This window comes from Abramis brama, assembly GCF_963993115.1.
Source record: "Abramis brama genome assembly, chromosome: 15".
Lineage (NCBI taxonomy): Eukaryota > Metazoa > Chordata > Actinopteri > Cypriniformes > Leuciscidae > Abramis > Abramis brama.
In genome coordinates, this window is record NC_139977.1 from 11,441,681 (window position 1) to 11,467,631 (window position 25,951).

The window sequence follows — 25,951 nt, forward strand, 5'->3', positions numbered from 1 at the left end:
CACATTACGAAATTGATTTATTGCATTACAATTCAAGGGAGAACAATATTTTATGCATATTGTGGAATGAAAAGTCCAAAAGCAAAATGAGCAAAGCTGCTGTTGTTCTAAAATCTTTAGGTCAGGGGTGTCCAATCCTGCTCCAACCCCAATTAAACACACCTGAACCAACTAATCAAGGTCTTACTAGGAATACTAGAAACTTCCAGGCAAGTGTGTAGAAGTTGGAAGCAAGTTGGAGCTAAACTCTCCACGGCTGTGTCCGAAATCGGAACTTGAAATTTAGCAAACTGGCATGGAAACCATGCATAAACCTTAATTAAACAATTTAATAATGAATTAAAAAAGGAATTTATACCTGTAAGATATTACGCTGTAGCCACATTGGACCAGTGGTTTTGGAAACCGGATAAACGGATGATTCAGCTGCGGTCGTCATCTTCTGTTTAGATGTCGGAATTCATTCGGCACGTGACTCTCACAGTGCATTCTGGGTATTCTCTAGCCGTTGAGCGTACATCAGTTGTACACTCGTTATTTCAGTGCATTGTGGGATTGAATGAGTGCACTCGATAACATCCACTATGGTTTTGGACACCACTACAAATGGCTGTCCCCTTAAATAGTGTCCTATTTAAGGGTATGGGGGCGGTTTCGGACACAGCGCAGGACAGTGGCCCTCCAGGACTGAGTTTGGACACCCCTGCTTTAGGTAAACCAAAATTAGGTGAGCTAATTCTTACTGCTAGACTAAAATAAGATTCAGACTTGTTATATAGAAGGGAAAGGTTGAACAGATTGACTTTTTGGCAGTTGTTAGGGTCCAGTTGGCTAATCTAACATTTACGTGAGGAGAAATGACCAGGAAAATCAAAGTTTTTTTTATGGACAGTCGAATGACTTTTATTTGGCATAACATAAGAATCCGTCAGGACATCAGTGTTTTTGAGAAAAAGGTCTTGTGTTCAGAGGAGGAAGGCATTGATCAATTCACATCCTCTGAACTGGATTGATACCCAGAATGTCAAAACCTTTGGCCATCACAGCTGCGGTGGCTTCACACAGGAGCATCCGCCACATGTTGACTTTGACCACTTCCCCTGAGGAGAATGATTTAGAGCAGTCATTAGTCAAACAGGCCATTTTCAAAGAGGCAGGTTCATTTCAAATCAAATCAATGACGTTTAGTCACGTCTTGGTCATTAAAGGTCATTTATTAAACTTGAAAAAAAAAAAAAAAAATCTCTTAAAATACTTTCCCCCCCTAAACTTAAAAAAAAATGGTCTAATGCACTTCCAAAAAAAAATAAGTTACAAAGCCTTCATTATAGTTTTGGCTGGTCACATTTGGACATTAAAATGTTTTATTTATTTATTGTGGAACTGAGCAGTTAATTGCACTTACACCCGTTACATTTTTGGTTTCTGACACAATCTGAGAAAGACTTTATGCCAAAATGCATCAATGTAAAAAAAAAATATTTTTTTTTACACATTTTCAATGCCCAAATGTGACCAACCAATTTCTGTTGTTTCAATAATTGTTCACGTCCTTCCAGCAAGTAGCATTCCAAGATGTTTCTTTTTTTTTACTAGTTTAAAGTGAGACGCATTAGTAACCTAAAATACACTGTTCGGGAAACTTGAAAATGGTTATTTTTTCATTTGGTGCCACAGAAATTACATTTTACCTTTAAATCCATGAGCTTTTAAAGCACTGTGCTTAAACAAAAGGAAACCCAAAAGTCCCACAATCAGAAATTTTTTTCAAACTCAGAGTACAGCTAATTTCATTAGTCTATAAAAGACTAAAGAAGCTGTACAATTCAAGAGACAGTAGCTTCATCAGTGCCTAAGTAACTAGTTTTTAATGAGGAGATTCAAATGGGAGTAAAAAACAACTAAGGGATTTTCTATCTGATATTATCCTAGATTAGATTTCCCTGTTCAAATGAATCATTTGTTGTTCATTAAAACATATTGCAACTGTGAAAAACAAAGTTATTAAATTACATCTAAATTAAAACTCCTCTATTTAGCATCTTTCATTGCAGTATAAAAGTTTATACTGGCCTATGAGTTGAAACTAAATACATTTCTGGACCAATTACACTCCTGACACATCTTCTAAAGAGCAAAAACCACATGCTCCAAGTACATGAATTTATTTAACCATTAAAACCTCAAGGTTTTGGGCACAGAGTATGTTTTTCTTTCTGGGCGAGCTACACTTATTTTCAGTCATCACTGTCAGTGAAAGCGTGGAGTATATAGATCCTGCTCACTTCTGGCTTCAGGGTACCCACCTGTCTGCCGGTCCTTCTCCACGCAGTAGCAGCTGTCGTAGAACTCTGTGAAGGTGGTGGCCAGCTCGTAGAGGTAGTCGCACAGTGTGTGAAGCAGCAGGTCGTCTGTGATCTTCTGCAGAATCTCTGGGAAGCGCAGGATGCACTTACCCAGTTTCCACTCTTTCTCATGGTCCAGTAAGACCTCTGTGGTCTCGGCTGCTTTGCGCAGGACGGACTCCTGGATGTTAGCCAGTCTAGCTATAGACCTGGAGGTAGACAGAAGAAGAATATGTCTTATAAAAGATAATATACATTTCTGCATGGTCAAACTTGGCACATCATGTTCGGTTGTGAGACATGAGTGAATTGACTTGAGCTCGGAGCAAATTTACTTTAATTTACTTTAGTTTTTGCTTGTTCATTGTTTTAGTTTTGATTATGTTTTATGAGTTTTTTTGGTTTCAGTTTATTTAATTTTTATTATAGCCAAAATTTACACTGCCTATACTGCGTATAATTTAAGAATGCTTAATGCCATTAATATTCTAAGTAATATGTGAGGGTATTTTAAAAATGTCTTTAACAATTTTGATGCCATGAAAATGTATTTTAGGGGCTGTTTACACGACACCGTTTTCAACTAAAAATGTAAAACTTTGTGTGTTTTGGCCGTTTATTTACACGACAATGGCGTTTTAGGGGCCTGAAAACGCAAACTTTTGAAAATGGGTTTCAAAGTGCAAGTTTTTGAAACCAATACCATTATCGTGCAACTGGCCTGGCAGCAGAATACAGCGTTTTTAGTCGTTTTCAGAATGTTATTGCCTGTACACGAAAACACAGTTTTTAGTACATCGTTGTTTTGTAAGAATACCCTTAGTTTTAGTTGTTCCTGGTTATACTAGTTTTAATTTCCGTTAACAACAACAACAAAAAAATACATGTAGTCATCAGCGATAACTATGCTGCCATGTGCAAATTACATTTTAGAGGTAGAGTGTATAAAAAGGTTTTTAGTGAATAATAATTTAAATTTAAATAATTTAAACGTCTGTTTCTCACTAATTTCATAAAAAAAGCCTTCACAAAACTTCAGAAAACAGCTCATAAGTCATGTGAAACACTTTTATGATGCTTTTTTGGGTTTTAAAGAACAACGATGACATCATTTTAATTTTCAAACAAGCTATTCTTTTAAATGGTCAACTATTGAGATCAACACAGGATGACATCAATGCAAATGGCCAAACAAAAGTGCACAAAAGAAAAAAAAAAGAAAAGAAGAAGTGACATTTAAGTGTAGCAACAGCTCACATAAATAAGAAAACATGTTACAAGTTACTAAGTGTCTAAAAGGCCTTTCTGCCAGAGAAATAGAGGATCATGTTTTATTGGATGCATTCTGAGAAACAAAACACTGAAATCCCCATCAACTGCTGCCATGGCCAATTATAATTTTTTTGGCTCCTTCTTCTGTCATTGGCTCTGATTTCTACCTTCACTTCTCCCAAATATGATTTTCTGTTACCAATTGTTTTGAACAGCTAATTAAAGACAGGAAAAAGCTCTCCAAATACACGAGAGCCATGAGAGGGATTGTGGTACCCTATGCTTCTGACAGCAGGTCAACAGCACTACTGAGACAGAAGAGCAAACACAAGGTGATAAAGAGTGAGAATAATTAGAGATGTTCCGATACCCTTTTTTCCTCCCCGATACCTGGACTCAGGGTATCAGCCGATACCGAGTACTAATCCGATACCTGGGTGTGTATACAGCTGCAATTCATACTAGCCCTGTATGAATTGATAGAATTATTTTGTAAAAGGTATTTTAGTTTTACAATATAACTGTATAAAAAAGTGCAACAAATAAATCTAGGAATCTAAAAAATGATATATGAATAATAGGGGTGTAACGGTCCACAAAATTCACGGTTCGGTTCGATACCATACACTGGTGTCACGGTTCGGTACGTTTTCAATACAGCAAAAAGAAAGAAATGCCAGAGAAATTTCCTTGATTTACATTTTTTATTTTTTTATTAACATCATAAAGTATGATCATTTTTTACTTTGAGCAATGATGGAGCTATAATTGACATATAAAACAAAAACAGCTCCTTATAAAAAAAATGAAATGTAATATTGTAGAAGTTAAGTTATAAACAAAGGTTTATTTTATTTCAGATTAACATTTGAGGGCAGCAATTTTATTCATAATGTCAAAATAAAACCAACGTAACGTTACTTGAAAGCACAATGTTCCTGATTTCCACGTCAGCGCTGTTTGATCCATTAATAACGGAGAATGTGAACGCTTCTCACTAACGTAGATCTTGCAGCGATGTTATTACTTCAGTGGCGAATTCAAATGCTTTCTATACTGGATCTCTTAGCGCTGTGTAGCAACAGTGTAACAGTTAGCTTGATCAAGATCGGCTCGCGCTGCATTGTTCCAAACTGTTTAATGGTCCGTGAAGCACAAAATAACAAGTAGCGCAGTTTTGTTCCGTTTTCATTACGTTTGCCATTTGATGTTGGGCGCCAGCGTCTCTTACATTATGCGCTTGCCGCGCGCCTGCATTTGAAAATTTGCGTTTTCATTTCTTCTTCGCTGCTCTAAACAGTGGTTGCTTGTGGCAACAGCACAACTTCTTGTGTTGCCACAAGCAACCACTGTTTAGAGCAGCGAAGAAGAATTGATCTCCGATTTGCAGCATAAAGCAAAGCTAGCGTGCATAACTAGGTATTGTTTAATAAAATGGTATCGGATCGGTACATGGGTAGATGTACTCGCCGATACCGATGCCAGAATTTTTATTGGTATCGGCGGCATTTCCGATACTAGTATCGGAATCGGAACAACCCTAAGAATAATAGAGCACTCGTGCCGAGCATCCACTCGGGGGACAGCAGAAGTAGATCTGTCACAAACACACACATTTCAGCCAGAAAACACACTGACTGTGCAGCAGATGCATGCATTCTTTCATGTGCACAAGGGCCCCGATTCCCACACACATACCATTTCCACACAGCGGCACGGTTAAAACTGCCAGGAATGAACATGAAGGGCCATTCAACAGTGTTGGTGAGCTCTTTCTCAACATCCATGTGGGAATCATTCAGGCCAACGTTTCCAGCACAGACCCACATAAAGATATCCCAGAAGGGGTATATCAAAGCCCAGAAGGCCTCACCTGAAACAGGCAAAGATGGCTCAATACTGTAGAAGACAATACAGGACATAAGAAAGCCATTCAATGTCCATAGCTTGTTAGTCAACTAGAAAAAAAGAATAACTTTGCTCAAAACAGTGGAGATGATTGTGGACTTTAGTGACTTCAGTGGAGTCATTCAGGTTCCAAGGCATCACCATTTCTCAGGACCTGAAGTGGGACAATCATATTTGCAATATTGCAAAAAAGGCCCTGCAAAGGTTGTAGTTCCTTCGCTAACCTGCCACAGGAGCTGCTGATGCACTTCTACTCTGCAGTGATTTGAGTAGGTCCTCTGCACTTCCATAACTGTCTGGTTTGGCTCAGCCTCAAAATCAGACATCAGAAGACCTCAGAGGACGGTTTCGGACTGCTGAGAGGATTACTGGTGCTCCCCTGCCCACCCTCCAAGAACTGTATACATCCATGGGTGAGGAAAAGGGCTCAGAAAAATCACTCTGGATTCCTCACACACCTCTGGCCGGAGCTACAGAGCAATGAGCACCAGAACAGCCAGGCACAAGTTAAGTTACTTCCCTCAGGCAATCTACATCATGAACAGTTAAATGTTCTCCCCACTGTACAATGATAAATATGTGCATTACCACTTACATTTATTTGACAACATCCTGTCCATACAAGTTTGTCTATTTTTGTTTAATAATTTTTGTTGTGTGTGTGTGTGTGTGTGTGTCTATCTGTACTATCTGTGTATTGGAAGCTTCTTCTATCACCAAAACAAATTCCTAATAAACAAAGCTCTTTAAGAGTGTCCATGATAAAGAAAGAGGAAGTGTCATCTTGTATATTTGTTTTATATGGTAAAAAAAAAAAAAAATCAAAAGGCAAAAAGTATTATTTATTTATATTTATATTATATATATATATATATATATATATATATATATATATATATATATATATGTGTGTGTATGTATGTATGTATGTATGTATATTTATTTATATATATATATATATATACACACACATATACATATATACAGTGAGGAAAATAAGTATTTGAACACCCTGCTATTTTGCAACTTCTCCCACTTGGAAATCATGGAGGGGTCTGAAATTGTCATCGTAGGTGCATATCCATTGTGAGAGACATAATCTAAAAAAAAATTTTATGATATTTGTATGATACAGCTGCAAATAAGTATTTGAACACCTGTCTATCAGCTAGAATTCTGACCCTCAAAGACCTGTTAGTCTGCCTTTAAAATGTCCACCTCCACTCCATTTATTATCCTAAATTAGATGCACCTGTTTGAGGTCGTTAGCTGCATAAAGACACCTGTCCACCCCATACAATCAGTAAGAATCCAACTACTAACATGGCCAAGACCAAAGAACTGTCCAAAGACACTAGAGACAAAATTGTACACCTCCACAAGGCTGGAAAGGGCTACGGGGAAATTGCCAAGCAGCTTGGTGAAAAAAGGTCCACTGTTGGAGCAATCATTAGAAAATGGAAGAAGCTAAACATGACTGTCAATCTCCCTCGGACTGGGGCTCCATGCAAGATCTCACCTCGTGGGGTCTCAATGATCCTAAGAAAGGTGAGAAATCAGCCCAGAACTACACGGGAGGAGCTGGTCAATGACCTGAAAAGAGCTGGGACCACCGTTTCCAAGGTTACTGTTGGTAATACACTAAGACGTCATGGTTTGAAATCATGCAAGGCACGGAAGGTTCCCTGCTTAAACCAGCACATGTCAAGGCCCGTCTTAAGTTTGCCAATGACCATTTGGATGATCCAGACGAGTCATGGGAGAAAGTCATGTGGTCAGATGAGACCAAAATAGAACTTTTTGGTCATAATTCCACTAAACGTGTTGAGTGATGAGTACCATCCCAAGAACACCATCCCTACTGTGAAGCATGGGGGTGGTAGCATCATGCTTTGGGGGTGTTTTTCTGCACATGGGACAGGGCGACTGCACTGTATTAAGGAGAGGATGACCGGGGCCATGTATTGCGAGATTTTGGGGAACAACCTCCTTCCCTCAGTTAGAGCATTGAAGATGGGTCGAGGCTGGGTCTTCCAACATGACAATGACCCGAAGCACACAGCCAGGATAACCAAGGAGTGGCTCTGTAAGAAGCATATCAAGGTTCTGGCGTGGCCTAGCCAGTCTCCAGACCTAAACCCAATAGAGAATCTTTGGAGGGAGCTCAAACTCCGTGTTTCTCAGCGACAGCCCAGAAACCTGACTGATCTAGAGAAGATCTGTGTGGAGGAGTGGGCCAAAATCCCTCCTGCAGTGTGTGCAAACCTGGTGAAAAACTACAGGAAACATTTGACCTCTGTAATTGCAAACAAAGGCTACTGTACCAAATATTAACATTGATTTTCTCAGGTGTTCAAATACTTATTTGCAGCTGTATCATACAAATAAATAGTTAAAAAATCATACATTGTGATTTCTGGATTTTTTTTTTAGATTATGTCTCTCACAGTGGACATGCACCTACGATGACAATTTCAGACCCCTCCATGATTTCTAAGTGGGAGAACTGGCAAAATAGCAGGGTGTTCAAATACTTATTTTCCTCACTGTATGTATATATATATATATATATATATATATATATATATATATATATATATATATATATATATATATATATATATATATATGTGTGTATGTATGTATGTATATATATATATATATATATATATATATATATATATATATAAATATAAAAGTTACAAAGCACAGTCACCCCACAGCGAGCTATTCTTCTTATCGGTGCGCACTGTTTCTGAACTCCCTGAAACGCCTCCAATGTAAAGGGACGAGGCCTGGTTGAGTTGCGCTAGTAGTGTGTTGAAACTCGTGGTTATGTTAAGGGGACAGACATACAGACTGGGAAAAGAGGTGCTGCACCAATGTCAAAAATGTGAAACATAATATTTTCTGAACATTCAAGCATGAAAACCTATTCTAATAGACCCAAAAAACAAAATCAAGACTTTGAAAAAGGGCATAATAGGTCCCCTTGAAAATACTTAAAAACCAAATGAATAGAAACGAAAAAAATAAAAAAAAAAAAAGTAGTACCACATTGATGCAGATCAATACCCAGCGGGGCTCATTTGATGCGGTTAAAGATATCCATCGCATTGAGTGCTTACCTGATGCGTGTGAAGGCGTAGAGGAGGTAGGCTGCGGTGTTGCCCCTGTCATCCAGCATCTTGTCGAAGGAAAAGACGTAGTCATTGATGCGGTTGTGCGAAAGGTCTGCATATTTAATGCAGCCAAAGGCCACGGCACGCTGAGCCTTTACCAGCTCCTCCGGGGTCAGCACCTGCAACACAAACACACACGCTTTCAAAATGTTGATGATCCCCCCGTGAGGTTGAAGCAGCCAAGACCTTTTGCCACCTTCAGAAAAATAAGTTACCCAGTATGTGCCGAATAGGCAATGAGTTTTCGACTAAAGATTTTTCTAGTCGACTAGTAGTTGTTTATTTAAGCGATTAGTCGACTAATTGCGCGTTTATATTAAAGCTGCAGTCCGTAGTTTTTCCTCTTTGTCGCCATCTCTGTTCGAAATCTGCAATTGCAGTTTTTCGCGGAGTTATCAACTTTACGTGGGTTGTGCCTCGGCACGGTACGGCACGGTGAATCCAATGTTTTGAGGAGAATGTGCGGCTGTCAGTCGCCGCGCCGGTGTGGATACTGTCATTCGCAATCACAGATTCTACTTTTTGGAACTGTGACCAACATAAGAATTTTCACTGGAAAATGTAATCTGAACAAGTAAGTAACATCCACTTTTGTTCTGACCGAGGACTTAAGGTCCGAGGGCCGAGGATCCAGAACCTTTCTGGATCCGCAATCAAAACTCATAAGTTTAATTATATCAAGTGCTGTGAGAAAAGGCCATAAATCTCCACCACCAACATCCTCACACGCAACATAGCCTACTAGCCGAGACTCCTTCTTTATGTGTACAGATGTGACGTAATGACGCAAAAACATGCTCGAATTTCCCGTGGAAACCCACCAGTACCACTGGAGTTAAAAACATTATTACAAGCTTACTATTTTGAATCGAGCTAAGGCAAGCAGATAGTTTTGAACAATGGCTGGTTATGTACTTGCTCAAATTTATTTGGGATCATTTTTAACCCAAAAATGTTACGGACTGCAGTTTTAATAAACCATAAATCATAATAATGAGCCTTTAATTGCCAGTAATACATAGCCTACTCAGCGCTCAAACGCACGATTAACTATGCTGCGAAGCAGGGGGGTCTGAAGAGAAGAGAGGTTGTCCCGGTATATTTTTCTGTTGATATGAAAAATCAGGTACTTTTAGCAATATAACAAGTGAATTATGTATATGATGTATATTACGATGTTATGATGAACAATATGCCTTTCTCCACTGACAATTTTTTATTCAAAGCATTTCTAAGGATGCTGATTTTTAGAAGGCAGCTGTCTGACTCTGAGATAGCAAACGGGAACATGGTTTGTGTAACATTAGTAACACATTATTAGCTGTTAACACATTACTAGTTAATAATGTACTCAAGCAAAAGGCTAATCATATTAATTACTGTTATGTGTCCGACATTGTAGATAGCGATACATAAAACGTGTTACCGATGTGTATACATCGACTTGCAGATGAGTCTGTATAATTCACTCTTCCACTTCTTCTGAATCAGTTTCTGGTTCAAACATATATGGCTGAATTAAACCAGTATTTCCACTTGCCATCGTGCAGCGTTTACTACAGTAAAGTTGACAGAGTGGATCAGGTATTCTGTGAGTGAGTAGGAAAGAAAAATACTATGGAAGTCAATGGGGTCCATCAACTGTTTGGTTACCGACATTTTTCAAAATATCTTCTTTTGTGTTCAGCAGAAAAAAGAAATTCATACAGGTTTGAAACAACTTAAGGGTGAGTAAATGATGACAGAATTTTCATTTTTGGGCGAACTATCCCTTTAACTGTGTGTTTGCCTTTAACGTTTCCAAGTAAGGCTATTCGAGGACGCTTACTTGCGTCTGAAACTATATAATTGTCTTTTTTCAAACTCCTTTACTGTCAGAAGCTCACTCGTTTGCGAGATATCAATCAAGTGAGTGAGGCATTAGGATGCTCTTCATTTCTGAGCACAAAGGAGTTGTGAGAAATATAGGCAGTAATTGTCATTAGCACATCTGGGTCTCATTTGAGATCCATTGATCACCTTCTGACTCGAGCTGAAGCACTCAGGCACACAGAAGGAGTTGGATGGAAGCGTTCAGGCTGAGAAACATAAGAAGGTGCTAGTTTCCTCTTACCGGTAGTTTTAGGGGCTCACCTTATCTCTCTCCTTCTCCTTCAGTTTGTCCATGGATCTTTTCAGACCCTCCTCCAGAAGGTCCATTAATCGCACTGTGTCCCCTGAACGAGTCTTAAACTTTTTCCTGGGATGGAAATTCCATGTTTATTAAAAAAAGACTCATGGAAATCAGTGCTCTTCAAATACATCATTCAATACAATATTTCTATGACAGCTAAAACTAGTGCTACATGAGCCAATAGGTGATTACTAGACGACAACTGATTAATCGGTCAATTATTTCTTTGATAAATCGTACATTAAATATTCTATTGGGTACCTTGCAAAGGTTTCTCCTTCAAACAATGCTATGGTTTAAAATGTAAAAATGACAAAATAAAGTAATTGAAAAAAAAGACTTTTCAGCAGAAACCACCAATGCTAGCATACACATTATCTCCTCTGAACACCCACGTGTTATTATTTTTCATTAATCTTGCCGTAATCCAGTTATCGTTCATATAAAAATAAAAATAAAAATAAATGTATTTCATCAAATCTGATGCTGAAAAGCAAATATTGCTTTAATCAAAAATTCATTCCATTAATGCTGCGCTCCATGTAACTAAGTATTCAAAGTTTCGCACTGACGATGACATTTAATTACACTTTTTGTTCAACAAGGCTGCATTTGTTTGATCACATATACAATAAAAACAGTTTTCTATCTGAATATATTTTAAAATTTAATTTATTCCTGTGCAGAATGCCTTCAGTGTCACATGATCCTTCAGAAATCATTCTAATACGCTGCTAAACACTTTCAGTGTTTGAAAACATTTCAAAAGAACTGTCACTTTTTTTTACTGTCACTTTTGATCAATTTAATGCGATCTTGCTGAATAAAAGAATTTGAAAGTAAATCTTTTGAACCGCAGTTTGTGTACAAGTTTTGTTTTTCATAGAAATACATTTAAACTACTATAGGGTCACGCCACAGGTTCGTTGTGGTCACGCACAAAGACTCAGCTAATCAATAATGAAATTTGTTGATTATTTTCCTTATCCATTATAATGAATTTCATTGATTACTAGTTGTTGCAGCACTATGGGTCATCCTGGTGAAAACATGATGCTGACAAAAGGTGACTTCCATACTGATCAATACACTTACTTGTCCTCCCCGAGCACCACGCCAAAACCTGCATGTTCTACCCGTGTGACCTTGGGATCATACCAGCCTATCAACTGAGCAGCAGCAAAGACCACCTGGAAGTGCATTGCCTGCCGTACATCGTAAAAAAACCCACAGAGAACATTTAGTTACATGACCATCAATACAAATAACACACCAAACAAAAAGTTCGACAAAGTTTGGCTCAATATCCTCCTGGTAAATCCTTAAATCAATTTTAACCAAAGAAAGCATATTTCTTATCTAAACAAAGCAGAATTGTAAACTAGCAGTGTTGATGGTGATGCTAGCAGACCGCGTTCCTGACCTATGCCGCATTAATATTTGAACAGGTGAGGAGTCTGTTGCACACATCCATAAACATACAGAAATTTGAATTCTGTGTCTCGCCAAGCGCCCTCGACATCAGCTTCATGTGTCCTCGTGCACATCAGATAACTTTGGGAATGTTTGTGTCGTTCAAGATTTCCCCAACACTCTCCATTACAAACCCATACACCCACACACCTGGCCGCTGTCAGTTACGTAGATGATGATGTCAGCTTTCTCGTCAAACAGACGATTTTTGATGGCAGCCAGATCGGAGGTATCATAAGTATAGCCTCCGTCCGACTTGACAACCGTCAGGGGAATAGACTGGCCCGGAGCAAAAACTATCTTCCTGCCCTCGTCCAACTCCACCAGTCCTGATGAGAGAGAAGAGCATCAGCAGGGAATGTGAAATTGGATGTATAGTAAAGCTAGAGTCTAAAAATCAATCTTGGAACAACACTGCCCCCCCCTGGACATGTGCGGATAGACATGCAATGCTTTTTTTTAAAGGGATGTTCCGGGTCAATCAATTTTTGTGATTGGCACAGAAAAGACTTGTTTTTGTAAAAACAAACAAAAATTGTGTTTACAGTATTGTACTTACGGTTGCACTGCACCAGAGTAAACATTAAACACTGTTTTGGAAGAACAGCCACTAGTACATGACACCAGTGCAATAAAATTACATAACCTTGCCTGTACAACGTTATATGCAATCTTAAAATCATGATGTCAATGTAAATCTTCACAAGGATAACTGGGACTGTTCAATTGTCAATTATTCTTTAGAACAAACACTCAAACAAATATTAAGCAATTAAAAAATAATAAATGAACAAAAAACTAAATAAAATGGAAATAAATATTTAAAAAATAAAATAAAAAAATAACTGATACAAATAAAAAAGTAAAGTAATACATTTAAAAGTAATAAAAAAAATACAAATTGAAAAAAAGATTAATAAATGTTAATCAACTAAAAAATAATAAATAAAACAAAGATACAAAAAAATAAAAATCAATCAAAATAAATATGAATAAAATAAAATTAATAAAAACAAACTAAAATAATGTTTAACTAAAATAACAAAATAATTAAAATAAATAATTAAAACACAAAAAAACTTTATTTTATCTCATCTTAAAAGTGAAGTCCATTATTGTCTGAACAACAAAATATTTGAGAAATTATTGATGCAAAAAATGTATGCACTTCCTATTCAAAATAGGAGTTTTGTGGCTCCAGATCCATGTGTGTTAGCTTTGAGCCCATCAGTATTATGGTGTATCCCAAAAAGTTCCCAAAATAAACTTTTAACCCTTTGATATGTCCCACCCACACTTCCCGTTTCAATTAGAAACACAAAAACACAGGAAATAAAGCAACATATTAATATCTATTCAAATGTCAATAAACTATGATATCTGTTCTCAAAGCAAGCAAACAATATATTTTTATATCAAAGTTTACTATTAGTGACTAAGACAACAGACTAAAGAAAGAGTCAGAGAACTCTCCACCTGTACCTTTTCCCTCAAACTCTTTCACCACGGCTGTCATCATGTCCTGGTAGAAGGACTCTCCTCTCTCTTGTATGCGAATTTCCAGGCAGTCGTAAATCTTTTGAAACTCTGCATCAGCAAAGCAGACAGAAGCGGAAGGGACAAGACGGTTTAATTACAACAGTCACACCACAGGGAAATCAAATGCAGCACCCTCCTGGTTTAGCAAAGCCTGATTGGACAGCATCAGCAGAAAAAAACACACTAATTGACCTTCATTAGGCAAGCCTCAGTGGGGGAACGAGGTTTGATTAAAGGGTAAAGGTAGATGCTGTCACATCAGAGTCTAGAGATGGTGTCGCCGGATGCTGGTGAAGGGCATCGGTGTGTTCCAACTGGTTTTAACAAACGTTTTGCAATAAATATAGAAATTGCAGAATAAATGTGTGAGTAATGTCTCAGCTTATAAATGTTGGACGTATTATAGAATTAAATCAAAATGACAGATAAAGTGACTAAAAATGATAACATTTCTGACATGAAAGCTCTTAAATGAATTACAATATTTAGAACAGAAGCTGCACTACTTTAGAAAAACACATAATCCTGTCTGGAATTAATGATGACTTTCATTTTCGGCAGTATTTTTTTTCTAGTTACTGGTATGAACTATATAGACACTGAGTCCACGCTTATGTTAACTTACTACTAAGATGCAGTTATATACTGACCTCTACTGTCCTTATAAAATATATAGGCAACACTTTAGAATAATGGTCCGTCATTGGGTAATGCAGGACATGAGAAGCACTACATTAACACTTCAGTTAGCCTACTACTATTAACTAACATGGAAACAAGATTAACTAATCAGTAAGTAATATTACATTTAAGACTGAGATTGTTCCTTATTAGGTCTTCAATAATTACTGAATGAAATTAGCCTCATTATGACAAATTATAAAGAATTACTAATTAAGGTCACACTTCAGATTAGGGTCCAATTCTCATTAACTAACTATAAACTACGATTTTTGCCCCAATAAACTCCTAATTACTGTTTATTAAAACAAAGGCAGTTGTTAAGTTTAGCTATTGGGTGGATTAAGGGATGCAGAATATGGTTATGCAGAATAAGGCATTAATATGTGCTTTATAAGTACTAATAAACAGCCAATATATCCTAGTAATATGAATGCTATTAAGCATCTAGTTAATAGTGAGAATTAAACCCTAAACTAAAGTGTTACCCTAATCAATTACATTATCATGTGTCTGAGACGTAATTAATCATATTTTTTACTCTGAATATAGTCATGAAATGCATCAGAATTACTCAAGTGCAGGAACTATTAGTGATCCGATAAAATAATGGTCCAGATCACCAGTAGTTCAGAGTAAAAAAAGATGATTGATTGCCTCAGACACATGATAATGTTGTAATTAGTTATTAATTGGTAATTCTTAATAATTTGTCAGTTCGTAATTAGTTCTTAATGAGGCCATTCTCATTCAGTAATTATTGATTACATAATAAGGAACTATCTCAGTCCTAAATTTGATATTACTTACTGATTAGTTAAGCTTGTTTCCATATTAGTTAATAGTAGTAGCTAAAGTGTTGATGTAGTCCCACTCATTTGTCCTGCATAGTTAGCTATTAATGACGGACCATTTATTCCAGTGTTACCAAATGTTACTTAAAAGAGTCTAAACCCTGGTGATGTCAAAAGTGATGTCATTGTTCGGTCTCGCGTGGCATGCTAAATTTGGTCAAAGTGCACTTTTAGGCTTCATTCCCATTGGAGGAATATGAGTAGATGCTGCAGTTTGCATGCTACTTTGAGAAGAAAATAATGTTTTTATCCTTTAAAAATCTTGTACAGCACTTTTAAAACATAAAATTAAATGCAAATTTTCATAATGCATTATCATAAAAAATTAACTTAGATTAATATAAGTATTTTTAATTATTAATATAGTTTTCAATTGTGAATGCAATAAATAAAAATGTATTACATTATAAATATAAAACCTAAAATATAAGACTGCAGTTGGCAATATATTTTAAAGTCTAACCGAGGCATCATTTAATTGATCAAAAATACAGTACAATGCCATACCGTGAAATATTATTACAATTTAAAGTAACCATTATCAATTTTAATACATTTTCAAATGCATTTTATTCCTTTGAAGGCAGATATGAATTGCTCCAGTCTTTAGTCACATGATCCTTCAGAAATCATTCTAATACGCTGATTTGCTGCTCAAGAAACATTCCTGACTATTATAAATGTTGAAAAGGTTCATATTTCTGCGGAAACTGCGATACTTTTTGTTCAAGATTCCTTTATGAATAGTAAAATCAAAAGAACAGCATTTATTTGAAATCTTTTGAAACACAATAAACGTCTTTAATGTCACTTTTGAACAATTGAATACATCCTTGCTGAATAAAAATATGAATTACAAAAGAAAAAGTTAAAGGTTGTGCAGTTGTTTGCATCTTTGATATTTTGACTGCTTCCTTTACCAGTTAACAATTCACATTATCCTTAGATAAATAAAGTAGGGCGAACTACATCTTATTGCCATTTCATGCTGGTTCAGCTGATATTCTCTCCACACTGCGGGCTGTTGTTTCAGAGAATAATGTAACGCAGAGCGTGTCGGCTGTAAATGCCTCTAGAGGGCACATGCTGTCTGTGGAGGTTTGTACTAGCATTAATGTGGCAAGGCTTTAGTCTATTCAATACCTGATAAAGTGAGAATGACATTCTTAGTGTGCCTCGCACGTACCGTTCCGGGAAACGTCACAGATTAGGTTCCAGGCTTTGATGAAGTCTGTCTCTTTGCTCTGGAGTTTAACCACACACTGGTAGGCCCTCTTCTTAAACTCTTCATCCTCATCAAACCTCTTCTTAGACTCCTGATAGAGTTGAGAGAAGAAACGAGTTGAACAGCTTTGAAAAGTAAAACATTCAGCTGAACAGGGTGAAAGCTCTTAGTGAAACCAAGAATCCTTCAAAGCCTCCTGCAGAAAGACTATATTGCAGGGTACCATAAAAAACTCTACATTTTTGTGGAGATAAAATGCAAATAATACAACCACAAATCTAAGTTAAAGAATAACTCAATCAGTATAGTACCCCATGTAAAAAAAATTATAATAAAAGAGGGTAAAGGTTGTCACACTTCACTTTCATTTTTTCTCTCAACTGTGTAACACAGCAGTTTAGCAACCAAACATTCTGTTGGGTAAGCAAAATGTCTATGTAAGCAATAAGAAGAACATCAAATGCATCACAACAAATGAAAAGCACAACGTGTTCGGACAGACCTGTAGAAAACAGCTGATTCTTGCAGTTTGTGTGCATTTTTTTGAGAATTTTGACTATTTTTATGACAGAGCCAGTTTAGAAGGAAAAGGAAATTATAGGAGTTGTGTAACTTTTTATTTTAAGGGTCCATAACTATGCAGTAGTTAAGCATTAACACACCGCTAGTTCATGATTTACTGAACATATAGTTAAAGCGTATTAGCTATTATTTATGCAGTAGTTAAACTTTTACATAATTAACTGAACATATATTAAGGGCATATTAGCATTATTTGATTAAACATTTGAAGGATAAATAAGCAGAAATAATTAATGGTTAACTACATACAATAAATGCCTTTTATCGTTTGATTTACACAATGTTATATTTCAGCAGTCAATACCCAATTTTAAACACATCCCTTCAGGTTGTATTATAACATGTACTCACTTTGTAGAAAGACTGAAGGTCACTAATAGGTGGGGAAACACTGAGATAATTTGGGAACTTGTCTTTCAAATGAGCAATGAGCATCCCAAACTGTGTCCCCCAGTCTCCAACATGGTTCAACCTGACAGACAGAGATAGAGGACGAAAGGATTAAAGAGATGCACTCAAACACTAATGAACACACAGATTACTGCTGGCCAATTCATTCCCATGTGTTACGCAGCACGTTTGAGCTTCAGCAAGAGCCAATGAGGTTCATTCTCGTGTTACGCAGCACGTTTGAGCTTCTGCAAGAGCCAATGAGGTTCATTCTCGTGTTACGCAGCACGTTTGAGCTTCTGCAAGAGCCAATGAGGTTCATTCTCGTGTTACGCAGCACGTTTGAGCTTCAGCAAGAGCCAATGAGGTTCATTCTCGTGTTACGCAGCACGTTTGAGCTTCAGCAAGAGCCAATGAGGTTCATTCTCGTGTTACGCAGCACGTTTGAGCTTCTGCAAGAACCAATGAGGTTCATTCTCGTGTTACGCAGCACGTTTGAGCTTCAGCAAGAGCCAATGAGGTTCATTCTCGTGTTACGCAGCACGTTTGAGCTTCTGCAAGAGCCAATGAGGTTCATTCTCGTGTTACGCAGCACGTTTGAGCTTCAGCAAGAGCCAATGAGGTTCATTCTCGTGTTACGCAGCACGTTTGAGCTTCTGCAAGAACCAATGAGGTTCATTCTCGTGTTACGCAGCACGTTTGAGCTTCAGCAAGAGCCAATGAGGTTCATTCTCATGTTACGCAGCACGTTTGAGCTTCAGCAAGAACCAATGAGGTTCATTCTCGTGTTACAAGTGAAAACGTGACGTAGTGGACTGACTGACTGCAGCCGCTCTAATGACGAACACAACATTCACTGAACAAAAACTTCCTAACTTCATTTGACCTTGATTTTGGTAAAGTGTTAATAATGACACATGCAAGTATATGAACACATATAAAGCCACAATATCAAATTTGGTCTTATGTCACAATATGAGGTAAATCCAGCCCTGGTTGCAGCCACTGGGCTATAATAATATTCATAGATCTAGCCTATGTGACATGGTTGTGTAAGATTTGGCAATAGTGGACAGCCTATACACTAGTCAAAAAGTCGACTAAGTCGATAGTTCTTTAAACTCGGGCTCGTCTCTTAATTCCTCTCACACAACGCGAGCCGCGACCATACGAGCATCAACGATTTCCACGCAATTTCTCCAGCAAAAAGAATCGCAGCGGGTGCGCCAGTTTTTCCAGCAATCAGTTATCGGTTCCGATCACTTGGATGACCTCTAAACCAGATATTTAGATTTTATGAAAGCTCACAGTTGAGCTTCACAACTAATACACACCAACCTTAGCACATCATAACCCAGGAACTCAAAGAGTCGACACATGCTGTCTCCAATAATGGTGGAGCGCAGGTGACCAACATGCATCTCTTTGGCAATGTTAGGTGAGGAGAAGTCCACAATAACCTGAAAAACAGCAATAAGGGTAAAGACCACTTGATAACACACTGCTTTACAGAACTACTTTGTGATGCATTTCATCACTACAATGAAACTCCTACCTTCTTTTTCTTCACCAGTGGTGGAGGCTGAACTCCATTCACAAGCAGGTTTGAGAGAAGTTTAGAGACAAACATTCTCTTGAGATGAATGTTGATAAACCCTACAATGCAATATGTACTTGGTTAATTATAATAAATCTTTAAAATGATGGAGAAAAAAAGATCCTGGTGATAATGATGATCTGAACAAACCTGGTCCTGCGATTTCTGTTCTCTCAATGAACTCATTGTTGGGAATGTTTTGGATAACCTTCTCTGCTATCTCCCTGGGGCTGACCTTCTGTCCTTTAGCTTTCATCATCTTAAAACATACATTTACAAATATAATTCCATACAAATGGACAAAAGAATCAATTCACATCAACATTCTTCAAAACTTTTTCTTTCGACAAAAAGTTTGGAATGACATTAAAGGGGAGCATCAGAACGCTTGATGAAAATGTGGACATCATATAAAGAAAACTGACCTGAGACATTGCCATGGCACTGTTACACTGATAATCGCCAAACTTGGCCTGCTGGTTGGGGGAGACCGAAAGTGGCGGGTTCTCTAGGTCAGGGTAGGCAATACTGATGGCCTTCCCAAAGATCTGCTGCAAACACTGGTTGATGTTCAACATCGCCTTGCCGTTTTGGCTCATCTCCTCCTGTAAACTCTGAGGAAACACAGTGGCAACAGATTTAATTTGTGAATTGCAGTGTTATTTTAGTATATACTATGTATATGTTCACAGCAGCACAATATGGTTGTCAGTCCTGTATTTAATTCCTTAATACAGTTACGTTCACACACAGTTCAGTTATTTACGAGAGTGACAATCGCATTCTATAACCGAAATCACAACCGCATTCTCCGTGTGAACAGAACTGGACTGGATAACTAGTTTTCTGTCACATCATACAGTGCGAGAGACGCTGCGCTGCACAGATACATGTCTACCGTGTGTTGAGGGTTTTCATGTTTGGTTTCAGTAATTTACAATGATGGAGATATGAGCTGTGTGTTATCTGAAGGTTTTAGATCCAGTTTGCTCTGCTCTTCACCCAGATGTAAAAGCTGCTGTCGGTTAATGAAGATTTGACTGATGAACTCGCAGCTCGATTGGATTGTCGTGTCAAACGTGATGAGGCTTTTCAGTTTTATAGATATCACCGTCTTTGATATCACTTTGGTCACTGTCACTTTGGTTTACTGAAAAGAGAAAACGGGCTTGACTCCTGTTGCACCTTCATACAGATAGTATTCCAGACGCTACTGTAAGTTGATATGTGAACGGGACATTTTGATATATAATGTATTTCATATAGTATTTAATCATATTTAGAATTAGCTTTTAATTGTTTTCAGTTTTCATTTTCTTTTTTTATAATAATTCTATTTATCTTATAAACTAAGTATAATAATGTTATAATAACTGTGGTTGCAATTATCCATGAGATCATGTATTGCATTATAAGGTGCATTGCAAGGTATAAATAATGCATTAAGAATAGTTTGATATTAATGCATTATGTATACAGGCAAGTGTAACCTAATTTTGAATCCTTTAAGTTTTAGTTAACAATAACAGCACTGCTAAATTGTTTCATCAAATCCCTAATTCAATGTAAAAAAAGACACGTTTACATTATTTATAATTGTATTAGATTCAGGCAATGTAACAAACAAGTCACGGAGAAACTGATTATCCTTTTGTGAACGTCACATTGTGGCTTTTACAACCCAAAACTATTTAATATGAATGCACAGATTCAAATTTTGGCCATTACTGATAAGCTGATAATTATTTTCATGTTATGGTTGATAACCTATAAATGGCAGACTATACTTTTTATAATTTTTGCCTTAATAAATCTAGTTCAAATTAAAACTAAAAACTAAAATCAATCCTTTTAGTTGTTACAAGTGAATTTAGGCATGTCATGTAGCATATGAGGTAACACTTTATTTTAATAGTCTACTTTAGACATTGCACTAACTATAAGTAACATTGCAACTACATGTCAACTAGCAGTCATAAGAGTATCAGTCTCAGTATAATTTTATGTAATGCCATGTTAACATCTGTGGCTATCTTCATGGCAAAAACTAAATTACAAAAACACAAGAGTTACATATATGCAATAAAAATAAAAACCAAGCAAGCTGAAAAAATACAGCAATTAATATTATACAAGATTTTTTACATTAACGTATCTGTGATAAAAATTCTAAAACATTAAATGGTAAAATCTTACTAAAGTCCTTAAGTGAGGGTAACACTTTATAATAACGTTCAGTTGTAAGGCATTTATAAGTGGTTGGTTAATGATGAACTAATCATTTACAGAACATTCATAAATGATTAGCAAGTGATATACTAATATTTTATGTATGTTTTGTAAATTCCGTTACAAGTCATTTACAATTGATTAGTTAATAATTAACTAATTTACAAAACATGACTATGCGTTTCATAAATGTTTAATAAATTATGTTACTTTTTTTTTATTTTATGTTTTGCTCACATCAGGTGCACAGTGGTTAAAGACTCCATGTGTTTCAGAGAAGACAGCTGTCTATACCCTCACCAGTCAGCACTTACACTGCAGTGCACACTACACTACACTACACTACACACTACACTACAGAAGACAGCTGTCTATACCCTCACCAGTCAGCACTTACACTGCAGTGCACACTACACTACACACTACACTACAGAAGACAGCTGTCTATACTCTCACCAGTCAGCACTTACACTGCAGTGCACACTACACTACACACTACACACTACACTACACACTACACTACACTACACACTACACTACAGAAGACAGCTGTCTATACCCTCACCAGTCAGCACTTACACTGCAGTGCACACTACACTACACACTACACTACAGAAGACAGCTGTCTATACCCTCACCAGTCAGCACTTACACTGCAGTGCACACTACACACTACACTACAGAAGACAGCTGTCTATACTCTCACCAGTCAGCACTTACACTGCAGTGCACACTACACACTACACTACAGAAGACAGCTGTCTATACTCTCACCAGTCAGCACTTACACTGCAGTACACACTACACTACACTACACACTAGTGTTCAACACCTGTTATAGATGTGTAAACGCATGAATAAATCATTTACAACCCTTTCTGCATCCCCTAATCTAAAGTGTAAACTATTCATCACTTATAAATGTGTTACACATCATTCGTAGATTACCACTTCAAGAATCAAAAAGGCATAAGATCAACGAATCGAATCTACGAATGTTACAAATGATCTGTACATGTATTCAAGGCATTTACAGCACTTTTTGCACCATCTAATTGCTACATACATACAAAAAATACATTATTTATTAAACATTTGTATATGATTAGTTAATCATTTACTAATCAATTGTAAATGACTTCTAACTGAATCTACAAAATATACATACAATAATTAATATATCACTTATTAATCATTTATGAATGCATAGTCATGTTTCGTAAATAATTAATTAATCATTTACTAATCACTAGTAAATGACTTGTAACGGAATTTACAAAACATACATAAAATGTTAGTATATCACTTGCTAATCATTTATGAATGTTCTGTAAATGATTAGTTCATCATTAACTAACCACTTATAAATGCCTTACAACTGAACGTTATTATAAAGTGTTACCGAAAAAATGCATGTGTCTATTCTTGTATGACCAATACGACATCTGGTGAACACCACTTGATCAAATCTTGTTTTAAGGGAGATTAAAAGTCAGATTTTAGGATGGATTTCATGTCATTTATTGTTTGTACACGTATCCCACTTTTCTTGCCACTTAATAATTAATGATTGACAGCAGGTCTAAGGAATTTGACATTTTTCTTCATCCTACAGTCATTAGAGTATTAGTAGACTGTCTGCTTATTATCTAACAGTTTATTTTGATGCTCCCCAAGTTACAGACATTCTACTGACTATATGTAACTTCGCAACAACATGTAAACTTATTCTAATACTAACCCAACAGTCTACTAACACTCTGAGTTTACATGTTAATTGACATATAGTTGCAAATGAATGAGGGTTAGTTGACATGTAGTTGCAAAGTTACTTGGTTAGTAGAATGTCTAAAGTGGACTATCAAAATAAAGCATAACGAAGTATGAAAACATTTTTCATTTTGAGATTTGTTAGAGATTACATTAAATAGAAGATTCACTTTAAGTGAGTGTAAGATGAGGACAAAACGTTTATAATTGTGATAATTAGCCGGGAAATCAGAATGCACAATAAAATATCCAATATTGACGGATACTGATCTTTTTTTTTTTTATCTGATAATCGATATGTACGGAGCCCCACTAGTCCCACTTTGGCAAAAAAATTAATTATAACTATCTCGTGGCCTCAAGATACTAACTCGTGGCCTCAAGATAGTAACTCGTGGCCTCAAGATAGTAACTCGTGGCCTCAAGATAGTAACTCGTGGCCTCAAGATACTAACTCGTGGCCTCAAGATACTAACTCGTGGTACTAACTCGTGGCCTCAAGATACTAACTCGTGGCCTCAAGATACTAACTCGTGGCCTCAAGATACTAACTCGTGGCCTCAAGATACTAACTCGTGGTACTAACTCGTGGCCTCAAGATACTAACTCGTGGCCTCAAGATACTAACTCGTGGCCTCAAGATACTAACTCGTGGCCTCAAGATACTAACTCGTGGCCTCAAGATACTAACTCGTGGCCTCAAGATACTAACTCGTGGCCTCAAGATACTAACTCGTGGCCTCAAGATAGTAACTCGTGGCCTCAAATTACTAACTCGTGGCCTCAAAATACTAACTCGTGGCCTCAAGATAGTAACTCGTGCTATTGATAACCACGAGATAGTATCTTGAGGCCACGAGTTAGTATCTTGAGGCCACGAGTTAGTATCTTGAGGCCACGAGATAGTTATAATTATTTTTTTTGCCAAAGTGGGACTAGGGGGGCTCCGTAGATATGCCATAATGCATAATTACAGTGCAGATTGCTTTGTGATCCTGTTACAATGTACTAAAGCTTTGCAAATACAAGTTTTACAGAACATGACATAGGAATTAACTAGAAATTTCCACAAACAGCGACATTTTTCAATAAAATGTGCTCATGACGAGTCCAAATTATTGGTTTTTATTCTTACATTAGCTGCTGACACATAATTGAATGTGTGAAATGTATGTAATTGCACAGAACATGCACTGAACATTCGCAGTGAAGGTCAAACTGTCGCGCTACAAAGATTACAATCATCTCATTTAAAGGAAGAGCACATCACACTCACTGCTTTCAGGATGTTGAGGCGGTACTTCAGACGGGAGTTCTCCTCTCGTAACTCATCCAGCTGTGAAGAAGTGAAGTTCAGCTGCTGTGGATCTCTCAGCCTCTCGATTTCGTCCTGGAGTAACTTGATTTCTCTTTCCTGCATGGCATATTGAAAACACAGGAAATCTCAGGAAGGCAAGGGACAAAGATCACAACCATCAGATACCACATATCTCTGTTATAAGAAGTACTTCAAAGTGCAAGCTGATTGTGCCAGTAAAATTGAGACACGTGACGTCACTAATATAGTTTATTATGCCACACAGTTCTATTTCAGTTTCACTTTGACTGGGAATCTGGTTACTTTCCCATAGGCTTTCTGTTCAAAGTAAGCACAAAAAACACCACATTCACAAGCATACGTCTTTGCATTTAAGCATTAGCTGTGGACTTCAGTTTCATGATGCTCATATTGTTAATGTACATACAATAACCCTCAACGCATCCTAGCTCTGCAGCTCACTAGATATTAAGGCACCCTCAGTACAGTATGTCATGATTTATTCTCTTCATATTTAAATGAAACAGCTAGACTAATGTATTTGACATCCCATCAGAGCCGAAAGTGCGTACGTTGTACGTTGACAGTCAGACTTGCATGCGTGTTTCAGTCTCTTACGTCAGAACGCGAGAAACACATGGAAACATGAACACAACTTTTCAATGTACAAAACTTTTAGCGTTTTAATGCAAAGCTGACCTGTCGCTGAAGTCGGGACGTGTGCTCGCCAACGGGGTCGCCCATTCTTTTCCGATAAAGTTAGGTAAAAACACCCACAATTCTACAAATGTGCACTTCTCCAACGTGAAGAATCGCCTTCACCGGCTTCGCCGCGTCACTTCCGTTTACCAGCGAATGGTGAATCAGTTGGACGAGTTCATAAAACTGGTCTGAACCTCTGGTCTGAACGATTCGTGGTCCCATATGAGTGCAGCAGTCGTGTTCCGGAAGTAAAAAAAAAAAAATAACCATAATTTTCTCCTTAGAGGAATTGATTTTGAATTATAACTTACAAACCTTTAAAGCATCAAATCATGGTGAGAAACTACATTACCCATGATTCTGCAGATGCTATCTCCACCAATCAGAGCATCAAACAAGCAAATCGCGTCAGCTATACACGCTCTCAAAATACTTAAATATTTGTACGTGTGCAATTTTGCAATACATTTTTACATATACAAATAAATGGGGTACATACTGAAAACGTGAAAAATTGGGCGGGCACTGTTACAATCAAAACAATCGAGTTGCTTTTTAATCGGTTCTTTTAAATGAACTGCTTCAAAGAACCGAGTCGTGGAGTCGAACTCACTACCGCTCACACACCAAAAAAAAAAAAACCTTCCCGAAAATGCGTTTATTTAGTCGCCAGATTGTCCTAAACGCTAAACACAAATAATGTCCAAAGTA

The 25,951-nt window shown here is 37.2% G+C and overlaps 1 protein-coding gene across 1 annotated transcript; it reads right to left on the minus strand.

Annotated features, from left to right (window-relative positions):
* Window positions 1-25,737, minus strand: rars1 (arginyl-tRNA synthetase 1). Its single transcript, XM_084137128.1, has 15 exons — window positions 25,238-25,737; window positions 24,497-24,634; window positions 19,647-19,835; window positions 19,372-19,480; window positions 19,180-19,280; window positions 18,963-19,084; window positions 17,586-17,706; window positions 16,614-16,743; window positions 13,836-13,940; window positions 12,504-12,682; window positions 11,976-12,085; window positions 10,841-10,946; window positions 8,654-8,826; window positions 2,307-2,554; window positions 1-1,100 (listed from the first exon to the last, which is right to left on the minus strand). The coding sequence occupies exons 1-15, from the start codon at window positions 25,280-25,282 to the stop codon at window positions 991-993; spliced, it is 1,986 nt and encodes a 661-aa protein (XP_083993254.1). The 5' UTR covers window positions 25,283-25,737; the 3' UTR covers window positions 1-990.
* Between the last annotated feature and the right edge of the window lie 214 nt (window positions 25,738-25,951).

What these genes read in the sequence shown, in the direction of transcription:
- rars1 (XM_084137128.1), bottom strand. Translation starts at nt 25,282, where the DNA reads ATGGGCGACCCCGTTGGCGAGCACACGTCCCGACTTCAGCGACAG. An exon ending in AACAGAAATCGCAGGACCAG is followed by an intron (nt 19,281 to 19,371) that starts GTTTGTTCAGAT and finishes ATTGCATTGTAG; the next exon opens with GGTTTATCAACATTCATCTC. An exon ending in CTGTGACGTTTCCCGGAACG is followed by an intron (nt 13,941 to 16,613) that starts GTACGTGCGAGG and finishes TTGCTGATGCAG; the next exon opens with AGTTTCAAAAGATTTACGAC.